Here is a 16422-nt window from a genome sequence, read left to right as displayed (position 1 = left end):
CGAAGACTTTGCAGGGTTCATAACCCGCATCTGCACTTCCAAGGATATCCTTTTCATGGGTGACACCCTGTTATACAAAGAAGCCAAGTGCTCCCATATGCCTCTCGCCAGCGTCATGTGCTTCACATGGTTGATCACTTGTGGTGTGCAATTGAGGAAAATAAACGACCGGACCCTGGCGTTGACACGATCCCACATGTGTGCCTGTGCCTCTCGGTCCTTCCTCGTCGATAATAACTCCCCTTCCTCAGCTTCCGGCCGTGGCACCCCGATGATAATAAAATCAGCAAGGTCATATGACTCCAGAACTGACTCCATCATGACCTTCCAGATGCCGTAATTGGACCCGTCCAACTGACGATCCACTGGGAACGTGGGGAGAGTCGGAATCTTCACGTGCTTCTCAGCCATCTCTAGTAAATCTGCCATCGCGGAGAGTAACCTGAAAGGGTGGGTGGGTGGGAAAAAAAAATCTGAAAATCTGCAAGTGGCTGTCCAGCACCTTTGCCCGCCTTCCTCCTGCACCTTCTCTTCCCGTTCAGCCCGAAACAGTCCACCAATCAGCAACCTGTTGCTCCCCCTCTTGCTCAGAAAACACCCAAGATCTCCTAGAGCCTAGGGCTCTGATACCATGTCAGAATATGCAGCGGAAATGATAACCAAACTTGGGTAGACAAGAGCAAGTAGACTGCAGAAAATAAACAGCACAAGAAACACAAAGAGATAGGTGTGTAAACTCTTCTCTATACACAAGATCCCGGAAAAACTGAATGAGAAAGTGGTGGGGGCTGAGGGGCTATATATACATCCCAGAGAGGGCAGTTGGCCAGCAGAAAGAGTACCCAAGACTGAAGAAAAAATCCCACGACTGCATAAATGCAGTCGGCCAGCATACAGATGCCCACGACTGATGAAATCCAGTCGGCCAGCAGCCCTGAAGCCCACGACTGATGAACATCCGGTCGGCCAGCACTGGAGTGCATCTGGCATCCTCTGGCAACCCTCCCACCACTAGGAAAAATGGAAAAAAATAGGGAAAAAATACGGGGAGTGTGGAAAAATGATAAAACACCTCATAAGGGCAGGCACACCCACAACAAAGGCCCTGGTGTATACAAATAGACAGGAGATGACTTCTAACAGGAACGGCACTCAAAAAATACTTTTTTTTTAAGTTTTTCTACTCTACACTTATTCTACTTTAGAAGTACATCAAAAGGAGCACAAATTTACACTAAAATGGTAAGCTTTTGAGTCATATTGACAAAATACGCCGATCAAAGAGTGAAGGCGTTAACGATTGATTGTATTAATAATTAAGTAGATACAAAATGAATCATGACTCAAGAGTCAATACTAAGCCTTAAGGAGGCACAATACATGGAAGGACTCAAATGAGTCAATAACAAAAAGTGCTAAAGCCTAGAGGCTACAGGCTAGAGCTAAGTAGTAAGGCCCATGAATCAAGATCCATGAATGATCATCCACGTGAAGTGTACGCCTCATGGTCATGGGTAGCTTGTGCCAAAGGAGCGTCAAGCTCATCCTCACTGGCATGCTGCTGTTGCTGCCCCTCATTCTCTTGTTGCTCTTCTTGTTGACTCATCTCCCACTCAGTGAAAGGATCTGCCTTCTTGGTCACGCTCTTGCAAAGCATTCGCAAGTTCGCGCTGACAAAGACAAGGTCATTGGCACGCTCTACCCCAAGTCAGTTCCTCTTCCTAGAGGCAATGTAGCTGTAAGTACTCCAAAGTTGCTCCAAGCAAGAGGAGCTAACGGCCTGACTCAGTATGCGGATGGCCAGCTACTGTAGCTCTAGTCCATCCGAACCAAAGTCCTCCCACCATAGAGCAACACCAACTTTGGAGTTGTCGATTTGTGCATCATGACAGCCATAGGAGCCATGAAATGACACGTACATGGAAAGCTGTTCCCTAATCTTGCGCCTAACCGATGCATCAGACACAAGACGGTCCAAGATGATCCTCCATCCAGCACTCACCTCTCGGTCGCTCTCCTGCTTGTTGCCTTGGAATTCTAGGTCCACCACATAAGCTGCTGCATGCAATGGAGAGTAGTAGGAATTCCACCTTCCTAGACACAAGGCATGGATCTCCTCGTATTTGTAATCATCAAGTACGAAGTCTTTCAGCTTCTCTATCATGCGATCCATGACCTCGTAGACCTTGCCTATGCATGGTTGCATAGCGTCTACAATCCTCAATAGGTGGACTATGGGCCTCACTGTCACCAAATGGTCGGCCAATGTTGAGCCTGCAGTGAGTTTGGTTGCAGCCAGTAGTGCAGAGTCAGTCGCCAGCAATAAAGGCATGCGCCCGTGCGGAAGAGGTTGAAGCAGTCGCCTGCAACAGTACATCAGCCGCCTCAAAGAAACATGCGCAGCCTGTGTGTAGCACACCTGCAGTCTGTGCTGGCCGCCTGTAGAAAAAGAGGCGTAGCCAGCAGAGAGTACAGAAAAGATAGCCGCCTTCAAGCAAAACGTGCGCCGCTTCTAGAGATGGTAGCCGATTCTCACGTAAGGTGAAGCGATGGGTGATGGATCAACGCCAGGTAGATGCGATGTTTTTTTTTTTACGCTTGATGGAGAGCCATATTTAATAAAAATTGAAGTGAAGATAACCTTAGAGATACCCACGCATGCATGTGGGGGATTAGTGGGGGTTGGTGACCATGCCCACCCCCACACTCACTTAAAAGTGAGGCTCCCCACCTTGGCCCCTAAGTGGGTGCCCAAAGGGGGTGCCCACTTTAAATAAGTGTGAACCCCTAACCTTATAAAACAAAGGGGTTAGAATTTAAATATTAAAACAACAAGTACCATATACTTACCACCTGTTCACATGCACCGAAACTTGTCAGCATACAGGGCAAACTTCACGACTCACTGGCAGGCGTCCCCGCTCAGTAACACGTCAGGCAGGCAAACACACAAATACATGTCATGCGAAAACAGTTTCAAACATGCAAAATATGTGTGCATGTGCAAAAAAAAGTAACATGGACATATCTCCCGTTCATGGAACATGTACAAAATATCTGTCGGCACAAAACTGGCACGACATAAAACATAAAAACCTGGTCTTCCTATGGAGTGACAGTCCCATAGGTAAGACACAGTTCCAGGCACGAGTTTCCCTATGGTGTGACAGTCCCATAGGTGAAACACGGCACGAATACTGGCTCTTCCATGGCGTGACAGTCCCATGGATCGAACACAGTCCAGGTCATACACGGGTGGCACTGATCTGGCTCCCGTCCATACGACACCATCCTGCTAACACACGGGTGGCACCAGTCTGGCTCCCGTCCATGTCAGCAAAATACTGGCCTCTTCACATGAGACACCGGCCTGGCCTCAAGTGAACGAGACGCGAAAACTAGGAATGGACCAAATGGTCGGCCAATTGGTGACACTCACCATAGCATCCGTGGTCTTCACACGCTCCCACCAAGAGGCATCATCCGCCCGTTAACCTACACTCTTGGCCAGTGTTTGTACGGGACTCTTGCATGTCGACAAACTCATCGTCGCTAAGGAAAAGCCCCCTCAAAGCACCGCTACAATCCTTCAACCGGCCCAACATGGTGTTGGAATATCTGAGAAAGAGGACCTCTTGTTCAACTCATGCCAAAGTCTTTGGTGGTTGAGGACAAAGGAGACCATGGTGTTGGCCTCCTCAATGAGCAAGCTAATCCATGGCAATGGCCCTATGTCCTTGAGGAGGTTGTTTAGACAATGAGCCATACAAAAGGACACCGTGACATGTCCATACATAACTTGGAGGATAGCTCCTGCCGCCCTATTGGAAGGCTCCCCATCCGCAACAAAGCCCACTACATGCTCGGGGCCAATGATCTCCATGGTGGTAGCCCACTCCGCCACAAGCACATCCGTGCTCTTCCCGATGCCGGATGCATCATGAGATGAGATGAAGTACATCTCTCCGCGGGAATATGCAACCACGCCATGAATACTCCTCTTGCGGGTGTCGCTCCATCCATCCACAATGAGGGAGACTCCGTTCCTCTCCCATTGCTGCTTTGTGTTGTTCGGCCGCTTGCTCTACAATGCGCTTCCCTTTCTCGAGCAATGTAGAGTGCAAGCTCTCAGATGAGGGGGACGTATAGCCATACTCCCCAATCTTCTTAACCATGACCTTGAAGTATTCCAACCTATTCAAGAAAGCAATTTACTAATGAGAAGGAGACTAGGATGATAAAAACATGAATGATGAATTAGCAATGATCGATTGCACTTACCTAGCCCCTTGAAAGGCAATGTGGTCGTGGAAGAAGAAGCGGGCCACCACCATATCCACCTCCTCCTTCAACTTGGGGTTCCAATTCTCCCCAAGTGTAGATTGTCGCCGTGGGCCACGCAAGGGTTGAGAGGCCGTGGAGATGAAGAGTGCCGGCGTCATGGATGGAGCAACATTCTGACTCAATGGTGAAGGTGATGGCATGCATGATCCCGATCCACCACATGACTCCATCGTAGATGCTTAAGTTCCTCTCCCCATCGTCGCGGGATCCACGGCCACTCGTGGTGTCCTTCTTGCCGCTTCAACCGCCTCATAGACGGCAAGCTTGTCAAGAAGTTCCCGTCTCTTTTCGGGCATGACATTCATGCAAAACTATATCTCATGCCCACTCTCATGCAAGAGGTGGGCTCGCACTTTGTCGACGCAAAACATTCGCCAGTACGGGCAAAGCTTGCATGCCCATGGCCAAGAACCGCATCCGCCTCCATGGGTGGATGGGGTGTAGTTAACCTCCTGCCACCATGTCCATCCCGTCGTCCTTCTACGGGAAGCCCCGGCACATGAGGAGGATGTCATAGTTGAAGATGGCTTGAGCCTTGAGAGAGGGAGAGAGAGAGAGAGAGAGAGAGAGAGAGAGGGAGGGAGAGGCTTGAGGGAGAAATGAGCAAAGTGCTAAAGACTCAAGAGACTTGAAACTTGAAAGTTGCTTGAAGGTGTGTGTGTGCGCTCGTAGCCTTGTAGCCTTGTTCTTATATAGATAGGCAAGAGAGAGAGGCAAGGGCCAAGCCTCAAAGGCCAAGGCAAGAGAGAGAGGCAAGCACAAGCCTCAAGGGCCAAGGCCCAAACCTCAAAGACCAAGGCCCAAGTGGCAAGAGGGGAAGGCGTCCCCAAACGGCCAAAAAACGAGCAAAAAAAGGACTGTTGCAAGGCGCAACGACTCTCTACCGTCCCCCCACATGTCCGTCCTCCACACCATCCCCTATCAGCAGCTGTCCCCGTCCCCCGTCCCTCCTCCAACCGTCCCCTTCCGTCCCCATTTCTGACGCGTCCCGAGATGGTGTCCCGGCATCCCAAACTGTCGTCCCTTCCGTTCCTTGTGACTATGACAACCACACAGGTGGCCTATAGTGCCAAGCAAGCTCACCAATGTCAGTGCGAAAGGAATCATGCCACCAAATCCTCACAAAGGCCTCCCGACGCTTTCGCACAAGGTCTGAACCACCCTAAAGCTTCCCCCACTGTCCAGGGAGGGTATGAATGATATCGAGCCAGATGCTCTGTTGTGGCGGAGTAAGGGTGCCTTCGATGGCTTAGCTACATCAAGCTCTCCAGATATGCCATGCAGCAATACTGCTGCAAATCTCCCATCTATGGCTATAACCTGTAGTCTAGTCGTAGATGGAGCCGAGACTGGCACTGCAGAAATACGAAGATGAGAGACTTGAAGCGCTAGTCCCCCTCATATGACATGATGGCCTCGGCCTCAATGGCCCAAGCAACTGTGCCCCCCGTAACAGTGCAGGAGGGAACCCGGTCCATGGTAAAGATGCGGAGAATCCACTACCAAACCTATTAAGCCTTCGAGCAATCCCAAAGACAATGACATTGGGACCCGGGGATGGCCACACCTCAAACAGACTACTGCCTACCTCCAATGGCCAACCAAGTGCCAACCGCCAAGCTCCAATGTGCTAGCTACCACAAAAAGAGAGTGACCGCAATTTCTCTCAGATTTCTAGACGCGACCGTGGGATAGTTTCCAGCCGTGTGAAAGAAGGAAGGCCCTAGGACTGCAGTGTCCTGTTGCTGCTAGAGTGCCCTCAACCTTTCGCATCTAGATCCTACAGCCTAGAAGTGCAACAAAATAGGTGATTTTCGTAGATGGGAATCACGATCGTGATGAAAATGAATGCAGGTGAAGTAGGATATGTGGGGCCCAAAGTGGAGGTTTTTTTTTGGAGAAGAGGAATATATATGGTGTAAGCAAGATAACTATGGTTGGCTCCTATGTGTGGGGATTGGAACTAAGCCCAAGATACCCCATCAAATAATCGAATTTGGTAGCCCCATTGTCACTCCTTTTTCTCTATAGTGGCTATACAAGAAACAACTACAATTTGATAAATAACTCCAAGGATGGTTGTAAAGTTTTTTGACATGACACAAGCTTTATGTCCACACCTATACATACGTTTATGTGTGTGCACACACATAGCTATGTACATGTGTGTGTATGTATGTATATATGTGTTTGTATGTGTATGCATACATGTGTGTAGGTTGTGTCTGCGTACATGTGTGAAGATAGAGGGGGGGGTATGTGGGGATATCATCATCTATACGTTATGCAAGAGCAGCTAGGATTGATGGCTTACTCTGCGGGGCATGACTGGTTGTTGGTAAAGAACTCTGCGAGAGCCCATTCCATCGTAAACCTCCAAGGTGAAAACGGTACGCAGAAACCTCTCCTCGCCCAGTTTTGACCGTAGGCTACGAATTTGATATTTGTCCATGACGATAAGCACATGCGGTGCATCGAAATCCTCCTGGTCGTACACATAGCCAGGAATTCTGTCCTGATTTCTGTCGTGGTTGGAGAACCATCTCCCTTTGCCGAGCCGCTCAACGGCCCATATGGTCTTCTCTGCGGATAGAGAGGCCGACTCGGGGTTGAAGTTGTGGTTAGGGTTAGGGTTTGAGTTGGGGCTAGGAGTAGGGTTTTCTCCGTGATGATTAGGGTTTTCTCTTTGGAGTAAAGGGTTTTCTCCGTTGAACGAAGGGTTTTCGCGGAGAGCTGTCTCGCCTGGCCAAGTGAAAGCTTGGAAGAAGTTCAGACGGGATGCCGGAGCCAGGAAGCGTCTGGCGAGAAGAGAGGAAAAGCGGCCCTGCATTTCAAAATGCACATGTGCATGGGCAGCTCTGGATTTCAAAATGCACAAGTGCATGCACAGGTCTGTGGTGCCATGGAAACGAGTGCTTAGGTGTAAATTGTTTTCTCAAATTAATCAAAACAAAGGGAAAAAAAGAGTCTGCGTTTTTTTTTTAAGGTTGTAAACCTTAGTGAGCAATCCCAGTGATGATGTGAACATGTACATGGATCATGTGGCTGATCAATCCCCAAATGGCAATAAGCCCAAAGCTTTGTGAAAAGTTTCAAACTTCCCTGAATGAGAGAGCCTTAGTGAACATATATGTTGTGTGTAGAGATATAAGCCATGCTAATCTCTCCTGCAATGAGCCTCTCCCTGACATAATGATAATGCACTTCAATGTGCTTTGTGCGAGCGTGAAACATTAGGTTCCTTGCAATGGCTAGTGCACTCTGGTTGTAGATTTCTATTGGAAATGGGTTAGAAACCATAGTTATAGCAAGTAAGAATACTTTTTTGCTAAGATTATCAACAAAACCACATTTCTCTTTTCTACACTTGTACTAGATTTCAAAGTAAAATTCCTGTAGAGTCTGCCTCCATCTCCTCTGGCAATGGTTCTATGTGAAAATCCATTTCTTTAAGCTTTTGTGATCTAGTGCCAAAGTGAAATTTTACCCAAGAAGATAGTGTCTCCACATCTTCAAAGTGTGAACGATTACCAACAAAAGCTCCAAATCATGTACTACATAATTGTGTTCACATGAGGCCTTAATTTGTAGACTCATAAGCTATAGGTTATGAGAATACCATCAATAACAATCCCTCTTGTATCGATGATAATTTCGAATGGTTTGTCAAACTCTGGCAACTTTAATACTAGGTTTAACAAATCTTTAGCTTATCAAAAGCACTTTAACACATAAGCATCCATTTGAAGGGTGTATTCTTCTTAAGAAGGGTTATTAAGGGTAAGGCAATCTTGGCATACCTTTGGATGAATAGTAGTACCATCATACCAAGAAATCCTCAAACTTCCTTCACATTCTTTGGTTCTACCCAATTAATAATAACTTGGACTTTGGTCGGCCAATGATGGGCTGCTATTCCATCCTTCAAGACAATGACCCTAGATATTCTATTCGATCTATGAAGAATATGCATTTACTCTTCTTAGCAAAAAGATCTTATGCTTCCTTAATATCTCCAAAGTCTTCCAGGAATGATTTTCATGATCCTTGAGGATAATGTACCCTATATATTTTATCCAGTATGTGAAGAATATGCATTTACTCTTCTTAGTAAAGAGCTTGTACTTTCTTGATATCTCCAAAGTCTTGCAAACATGATTCTCATGATAGATAACATTCTTAGAATAGGCCAAGACTCGTCAAGGTGTTCTCTAAAAATTTCTTGAGAATATACAGTGAAAGGTTATAGGGGCATTGGTAAGACCAAAGGGCATTACTATAATAAACTTTATAATGTCTATACCTTGTATTAAAGGCAGTCTTTGGAATATCCCACTCTTTAATTCTGATTTATTAATATCCCAACCTCAAAACTATCTTAGTTTACCTCTATGCACCATGTAGGTGATCTCGAAGCTCATCTATTCTGGGAATATAAAATTTATTTTTGATGGTCAATTGATTTAGACCTCTGTAGTCAATACACAATCTGAGGGTACCATCCTTATTTTTATAGAAAAATACTGGTGCACCCTGTGTTATATTTGTGAATATGAAGTTGAAGCAAATAGAGATCACACAAGAGAGAGTAGACAGCCAAGAGGGATCCAACACTTGAGCCAGAAAGTGAAAAGTATTGAATGAATTATAAAGGCACAATTGCCATGCTTATATACATCTCATGGTGGAGAGCAGTCTGCCAGTATAGCAAAAGGCACACAACTATAGCAAAAGTGATAAATGCATAAAAATAAGCTATAAATAGTGGAAAAATATGCTAGAGATGACATGTCCAACATCTCCTCTCAGCTCCAGCATGGGGGTTTGACTCCCATACGGGAAAGGAGCTGATCCAATAGTATCTCGAGGAAGAGGTTTGGTGAAGAGATCAGCAAGGTTATCTCATGAGAAGGATTATACTCCAGTGTAATGATGTCGTTGGCGAGTAAGCTCACGAACAAAGTGAAAGTGGACCTCAATATGTTTGGTCTTGCCATGGAAGGATGAAGTTCGAGCCAATGCCAAGGCACTCTAGCTATCCATAAGAATACGGATCGGAGAATTCGAGAGTATATCAAGATTGCTTAACATATGGAAGAACCATAACAACTCACGGGTATCCAGATAAGCACGGTACTCAATAGAAGATAAGCACGGTACTCAGCCTCAGTATAGAAGATAATGAAACTGTATTTTGCTTCTTGGATCTCCAGGAAATAAGACTGGAACCAAGAGTGAAGCAATAACTAGAAGTGGATCGTCGAGTATCATCATCACTTGCCCAATCACCATCACAGTATCCACCAACAAGCTCAGTGCCTCCACTGAAAGAGAGACCATAGTCCAAGGTACCGAATAAGTATTAGAGAACCCTTAGAGCAGCTTACCAATGAGAATGTCGATGAGCGAAAGAAATCTGATTGAGAACACTGACATTGTAAGAAATGTATTGTAAGAAATGTGGAGCCTGGTGTAAGTTAAATAAATAAGAGAACCACCAAGCCTTTAGTACTGTGTGTACTATCCTCAAAGAAGGAAGAGGGATCATCTCATGGGAGAGCTTGGAGTTAGGATCCATCGAACAAGAAATTGGATGGCACTTGGCCAAATGTCTCCACATGAGTTGCTGTAATCTCAAAGGTGAGAGCTAAATCTCACCAGAGTTGTTCAATCTTGGCAAGGTAAATTATCAACGTGTAATAAGGCAATTAAACAAAGAAAAGCATCTTGAGCAAAGACACAGAGATTCTTGTCTCTGCAAATCATCTTTGGAATCCAAGGGAAAGAAAGAATGCATCAATCTTATCAAATACCATGCCTTGGGTGCCTGTTTTAAACCATAAAGGGCTTTGTGCAATCTCTACAGCTTACCCTCATGTCCAGAAACTTGAAAACCTTGAGGTTGTTCAACATACGCCTCCTCATGTAAGTCATCATTAAGAAAGGTAGACTTTACATCCATTTGGTAAACCGGCCAGTACTCATCATGAGTAGAAAGAGCAAGAACTATTCGGATGGTGGTGTATCTGGCTATAGGAGCAAAACTTAATCTGGCTTTGTGTTTGTCCAAAGATCCATCAACATGAAACTTAGTCTTAAAGACCCACTTGACCCTAATGCAATGCAGATGTCAATCCACAAGCTCCCATGTACGATTCCTCTCAATGGAATCAATCTTGACCTCCATGGCTACCTGCCACTCTGAAAGAGCAAGAGCCTCGTTAATTATAGTTAGCTCATATGACTGTATCACTGTACTCATTAGGGCAAGGATATAAGAATGATGAAGCTGTTGTAATCTCCATGCCCATGTCAAAGATTGTGTTGAAGAATCAGCAAGCTGATGAAGTTCCATATCGAAGAGATGAGAATCACGAATAGTGGTTTCCATCCATCATGGAATCTTGGGGTAATCCTATGTTGCATAGGAGCAAGAGGAGATGGAGAATCCCGGGGAAGGAGGAAGTGGGGGTGGAAACTCGGGGGATGAGAGCGAGAATCATCTAATGAGGACAAAGTGAACATCGTGAGAAATCACCAAGGATCCCGACTCCGGATCCCATAATATGTAAGCTTTGGAATGAGAGCTGTATCCAAGGAATTTGCACTTCTTGGACTTGGGATCAAATTTGGATCTGTCAGAATTAGGGATATGAACATAAGCATCACAACCAAAAACTCGAAAATGAGAGAAAGAAGGTTTCATCCAGTAAAAGCCTCCTCTAGAGTCATATGAGAAATCACCTTTGTAGGAGAATGGTTGATGATGTAAACAATAGTGCTCATAGTTTCTCCCCAGAAAGAGGAAGGAAGATCAGAAGAAGAAATCATGATACGGGCCATCTCTTGAACAGTCATGTTCTTGCATTCAACCACACTATTCTACTGAGGAGTGGAAATTGAAATCATGATACGGGCCATCTCTTGAACAGTCATGTTCTTGCATTCAACCACACTATTCTACTGAGGAGTGTGAGGTGTGGAAATTGATGGCTTATACCTTTATATGAGTAAAAATTATGGAAGGCTTTGGAGATGAATTCCCCTCCATTGTCAAAGTGGACTTGTCAAACCTTATGTGTGTGGTCACAATATCAACCAAAGTCACCCACTCTTGGAAGCGGGAGAAAGCTTAAGATCTTTCTGCCAAGTGATAAACCCAAACTTTGTGTGAGTAATCATCAATAATAAGCATAAAATGCCTGGCTCCTCCTTGGGTAGTAGTCCTCATGGGGCCACATAGGTCCATATGAATGAGCTCCGGAATATGAGAAGCCTGATGAGTAGCCTCGTGAGAGGAAAGGCATCTCGACGTTGCTTGCCATGAAGACAAGCCACACAAGTGGAATGGGAGTGTTTCAATGGTGGAGACTTTCTCTACTTTTTGTGATACTAGATCACTTCTTCCTTCTACTCTTGATCTACATACCATTGTTGGCATGCTTTAGGATAGGGCCATCATAAAGAAGACTAGCCAAGGTACTTCCAAGATGCTTCTTCAAGCTAAGGGAAAAAGCAAATGGTAGTCCAAGGTTTCCACAAGCAACAAAGGTGACCACAAATCTACCAACAATCCCTCTCACAAGGAGCTTACTTGTCATTATTGTGGTCTCAAAGGTCACATTCAGCCTTATTATCTCGCAAGAACAAGAGAGAAGGTGGTTCTGCTAAGAAACCCCCCAATCAAACCTCTTCATCCACCAACAAAACTCAAAAATCCTCTTCCACCAAGGAGATTTTCCTCATTGGTATTGAGGAGCTTCCCTCTGACTCTCCTATTCCTTCCACCTCACGTCTTACATGGATTGGGTGGTTGATAGTGGGTGTACTACTCACATGATTCCTAACGGGACGATTCTTCATAACATTCATCCTAGCTCTTCGATGGTGTCCATTGGTGATGTTTCCAACTGGGAGGCCTCTTTGGTTGGTAATATGTGAGTTAACTCTTCCCTGGGCCAGCCTTCTACCATTCAGGATGTGCTTCATGTTCCCAAGCTCTAGCAATCTCCTCTTAGTTTTTTGGATTGTGGAGAAAGGATATGGTGTCTACTTTGACGGTTCCGTTCAGGAAGGTGGTCTTTATCGGTTGAAGGACTTTGATGGCTCTTTGACTGAATCCCAATCTCATCTGCAACTTCTTCACAGTTATCATGCCTTGGTAGCTCATGTGGATACAGATTTATGGCCTGCTCACTTTGGGCATCTGAATTATACTTCTCTGTAGCTATTGTCTTCTCAACAGATGGTCAAGGGTCACAATTTGGAGAGGAGCTAATTGACAAAGTCCTCGTTAGTAGCTTTGCTCCCCAAAGAGACCAACTGCTTCTGAATGGTTATGAAGCAATATCGGTAATCTTCTAGTTGGAGAGCTCATTCTCCAAGGCTACCTTCTGAGCAGAGTTCTCATGGTGATACCTCCTCTGGATGGTATCCCACAATTCTTTTGCAGTTTCCTCATCATTGTCATGAGAAATAGAAGGTTAATGTTCAAGAAGATAAAGACATGAGCCCTTGCATCTTTATCAGCCTAGGCATCAATCTTAGCCTGAGGAGAAGTAGCATCAGGAGAGGCATCTGACCAAAAACAATACCCCATAGATGATATTGAAGGAGAGTCTTGATCTGTAGTGCCCAATCAAGATAATTGGTTCCATCTAAGATGGGTTCCTTGGGAAGTTGAAGAATGGATGAAGAGATGACAGTCGATGTAGAAGCCATGGAATCCTCCTCTTGAATTTATAGTGGGAAAGGTTGCAAGTAGGTATCCGGGGGTTTCCCACTCCTCCCTATACACTAGATGAGGTGAAAGAAAGATGGAAAACTATACTCCTACCGAAGATCAAGGCACACGGGTGAAGATGGGAGCCGGGAGCCGACTCGATGCACGATGAAGTAAGGGAGGGAGAGGCTAATGGAGCAAGTGCACGGTGCTACCACTAGTCCGGGGTAGGGACGGAATACAAAATTAGGTGAGGAGAGGGAGGGCTAGGAGAAAAAAGGGCAACAAGGTATTGCTGTAGGAGAAACTCATAAAGAAGTGCCGTCCAAGATGCAAAAAACAATCTCGAATCATAGAATACAAAATTAGGGGAGGAGACGAAGGGCAGGGAAAAAAAGGGCAGCAAGGAACTGTTGTAGGAGAAACACAGCAAGAAGTTATGTCTAGGAGGCAAAAAATAACCCCCCGAATCATCGAATACAAAATTAAGGGAGGAGAGGAAGGACTAGGAAAAAAAAGGGCAGCAAGGTACTGCTGTAGAGGAGAAATGCAACAAGAAGTGCTATCCAGGAGGCAAAAAAACAGCCCCGAATCACAACATATAAAATTAGGGGAGGAGAGGGAGGGTTAGGAAAAAAAAAGGGCAACAAGAAGGTACTACTGTAGGACAAGAAGTGATGTCCAAGAGGTTAAAAACACCCTTGAATCAAAATTAGGGGAGGAGAGAGAGGGTTGGGAAAAAATTAGGGGAGGAGAGAGAGGGTTGGGAAAAAAAAGCGCAACAAACACAATACAAAATTAGGGGAGGAAAGGGAGGGCTGGGAAAAAAAAGTGTAGCAAGGTACTGCTCTAGGAGAAACGCAGCAAGAAGTGTTGTGCTGCCCAGGAGGTGAAAAATTGTCCGAATCACAGAATACAAAATTAGGGAAAGAGAGGGAGGGCAAGGAAAGAAAAAGCACAAGGTATTGCTATAGGAGAAGCACAGCAAGAAGTGCTATCCCAGGAGGCAAAAAATAGCCCTGAATCATAGAATACAAAAATTAGGACTAGAAAAGTGTAGCAAGGTACTGCTATAGGAGAAACGCAGCAAGGAGTGCTGTCCATGAGACAAAAAATAGCCTCGAATCGCAGAATACGAAATTAGGGGAGGAGAGGGAGGCCTAGGAAAAAAAAGCGTAGCAAGGTACTCCTCTAGGAGAAATGTAGCAAGAAGTGCTATCCAGGAGGCAAAAAAAAACCCGAATCATAGAATACAAAATTAGGGGAGAAGAGGGATGGCTAGGGAAAAAAAGTGCAGCAAAGTACTGCTCTATAGGAGAAACACAACAAAGAAGTACTGACTAGGAGGAAAAAAACAACCCCAAATGAGTACATTCTAGTAAATTGAGGAGAGAAAGGAGATGTTTTTGGTGCCACCAACCCGGGCATAACATGGATGAATGCCCAAATCCACATATTATGACTTTTTCTCCTTAAAATGTTGCTACATCGTGTTTCCAAAGACCTGCTTTGCTTCTATGCAAGAGTAACCAGAGATCCTCAATGCTAGCACCAAATTATCCTACACTCCCACCCTAGAACTAGGGGAATCAATGGAGGAACTCCCCACCTTAGTTTTTTGCCTCAAGAGAAATTATTGTGGGAGGAAGAAAAAGAAAGAATCCATGCAGCTATTGAACACTAGGGCTAGAATGGCCAATTTTCTGTACCGAATTTCCAGGGTAAGAGATTTGAGCTTCTCATTAATTCTAGTAGCACACATTCATTCGTATCGCCTAGATGTATGTGGAAGTTAGAAATAGATCAAAATCAGAGTAAACCAATGCAAGTTGAGGTAGTGGCCAATGGAAAATTTCTTCTCACCCACCATGAAACATATATTCTTCAGTTCTCATTCGGTGGTATCTTAACTGAATGTAAATTCAAGGTTGTATCTTTAGGTATCTATGGTGGGATTCTTGGTATGGATTGGCTTTTCCAAAACCACCCATAGTGGAACCCTATCCTTTATGAACCTTCATCAAAACAAGGTTCAAGCTAATACAGTTATTGAAACTTCGGACTTGCAGCTTGTGAAGGCATTAAGACTCTTGAAAGGCCTTAGGAAAACGCAACTCATTTATGTTATCAAGCTCAACCATGTTGGTAAGGATTCAGAAAGAACCAGAGTGGCTAAGTGAGTATGCTGATGTGTTCCTTGAGGAGTTGACAAAGATGCCTCCATCTCGTGAAGTGGATTATAAGATAGAGCTAATATCGAGAGCACAACTTAATATAGCAAAAAGGGCCTATCAGATGCTTGTCCACACGAAGCAATTAAGCTCAAGGATCAATTAAAATAGCTTATAGAGCAAGGGTTTATCTAACCTAGTGTTTCCCCATGGGGATGTGTTGGAAATGTCATCTCTAACTCTCTTTTACTCCATTTTATGCCCCTTTTTATCAAGATATTTATCTAATGTCATTAGGGAAATTTCCCATATTTTTCCACTATTTTGTAGCTTATTTTTAGGCATTTATCACTTTGCTATAGTCATGTGCCTTTTGCTACTGGCTAACTACTCTCCATTAGATGTACATAAGCATGGCCATTATGCCTTCATAATTCCTTCAATACTTTTCAATTTTTGGCTCAAGTGTTGGACCTCTCTTGGCTGTCTACTCTCTCTTGTGTGATCTCTATTTTCTTTTGCTTCATATTCACATGTTCTCACATGGTATCAGAGATCTTGTGCTTCCACATATCAACAAGAAGAGTTTTTAACCCTTGCATTTTTTTTCGGGTGGCTGCATTTTGGAGATTTACTTCGAGTATATTTTTTTGCATTGGTTCGGGGTTGTTTTTTACCTCTTGGATAGTACTTCTTTGCTGTGTTTCTCCTATAGTAGTACTTTGCTATGCTTTTTTTTTCCTGGCCCTCCCTCTCCTCCCCTAATTTTGTATTCTATGATTCAGGGTTGTTTTTTGCCTCTTGGATAGCACTTCTTGTTGCGTTTCTCCTACATGAGTACCTTGCTATGCTTTTTTTTCCCAGCCCTCCCTCTCCTCCCCTAATTTTGTATTCTGTGATTCAGGACCGTTTTTTGTCTCTTGGATAGCACTTCTTGTTGCATTTCTCCTACAACAGTACCTTGCTACACTTTTTTTTTCTTAGCCCTCCCTCTTCTACCCTAGTTTTGTATTTTGTGATTCGGGGCTATTTTTGTCTCCTAGACATAACTTCTTACTACATTTCTCCTATAGCAATACCTTGTTGCACTTTTTTTCCCCATCCCTCCCTCTCCTCCCCCCTAATTTTGTATTATGTGATTCGGGGCTGTTTTTTGCCTCCTGGACAACACTTCTTGCTGTGTTT

The 16422-nt window shown here is 44.6% G+C and overlaps 1 protein-coding gene across 1 annotated transcript in view; it reads right to left on the bottom strand.

The window, feature by feature from the left end:
• The window catches only part of LOC147606356 (uncharacterized), a 40293-nt gene extending 33002 nt beyond the window's left edge, over positions 1-7291 (bottom strand). Inside the window, exon 1 of the mRNA XM_086791757.1 lies at positions 6659-7291. Coding sequence (XP_086647883.1) covers positions 6659-7228 — 570 coding nt within the window. The 5' untranslated portion in view covers positions 7229-7291. The remainder of the gene's footprint in view (positions 1-6658) is intronic.
• Between the last annotated feature and the right edge of the window lie 9131 nt (positions 7292-16422).

Source organism: Cibotium barometz, chromosome 57 (genome assembly GCF_041138505.1).
Source record: "Cibotium barometz isolate CiBa-2024 chromosome 57, ASM4113850v1, whole genome shotgun sequence".
In the NCBI taxonomy this organism is placed as follows: Eukaryota; Viridiplantae; Streptophyta; class Polypodiopsida; order Cyatheales; family Cibotiaceae; genus Cibotium; species Cibotium barometz.
The sequence above is the reverse complement of the archived record's forward strand: the minus strand, read 5'-3'. Positions and strand labels throughout refer to the sequence as shown.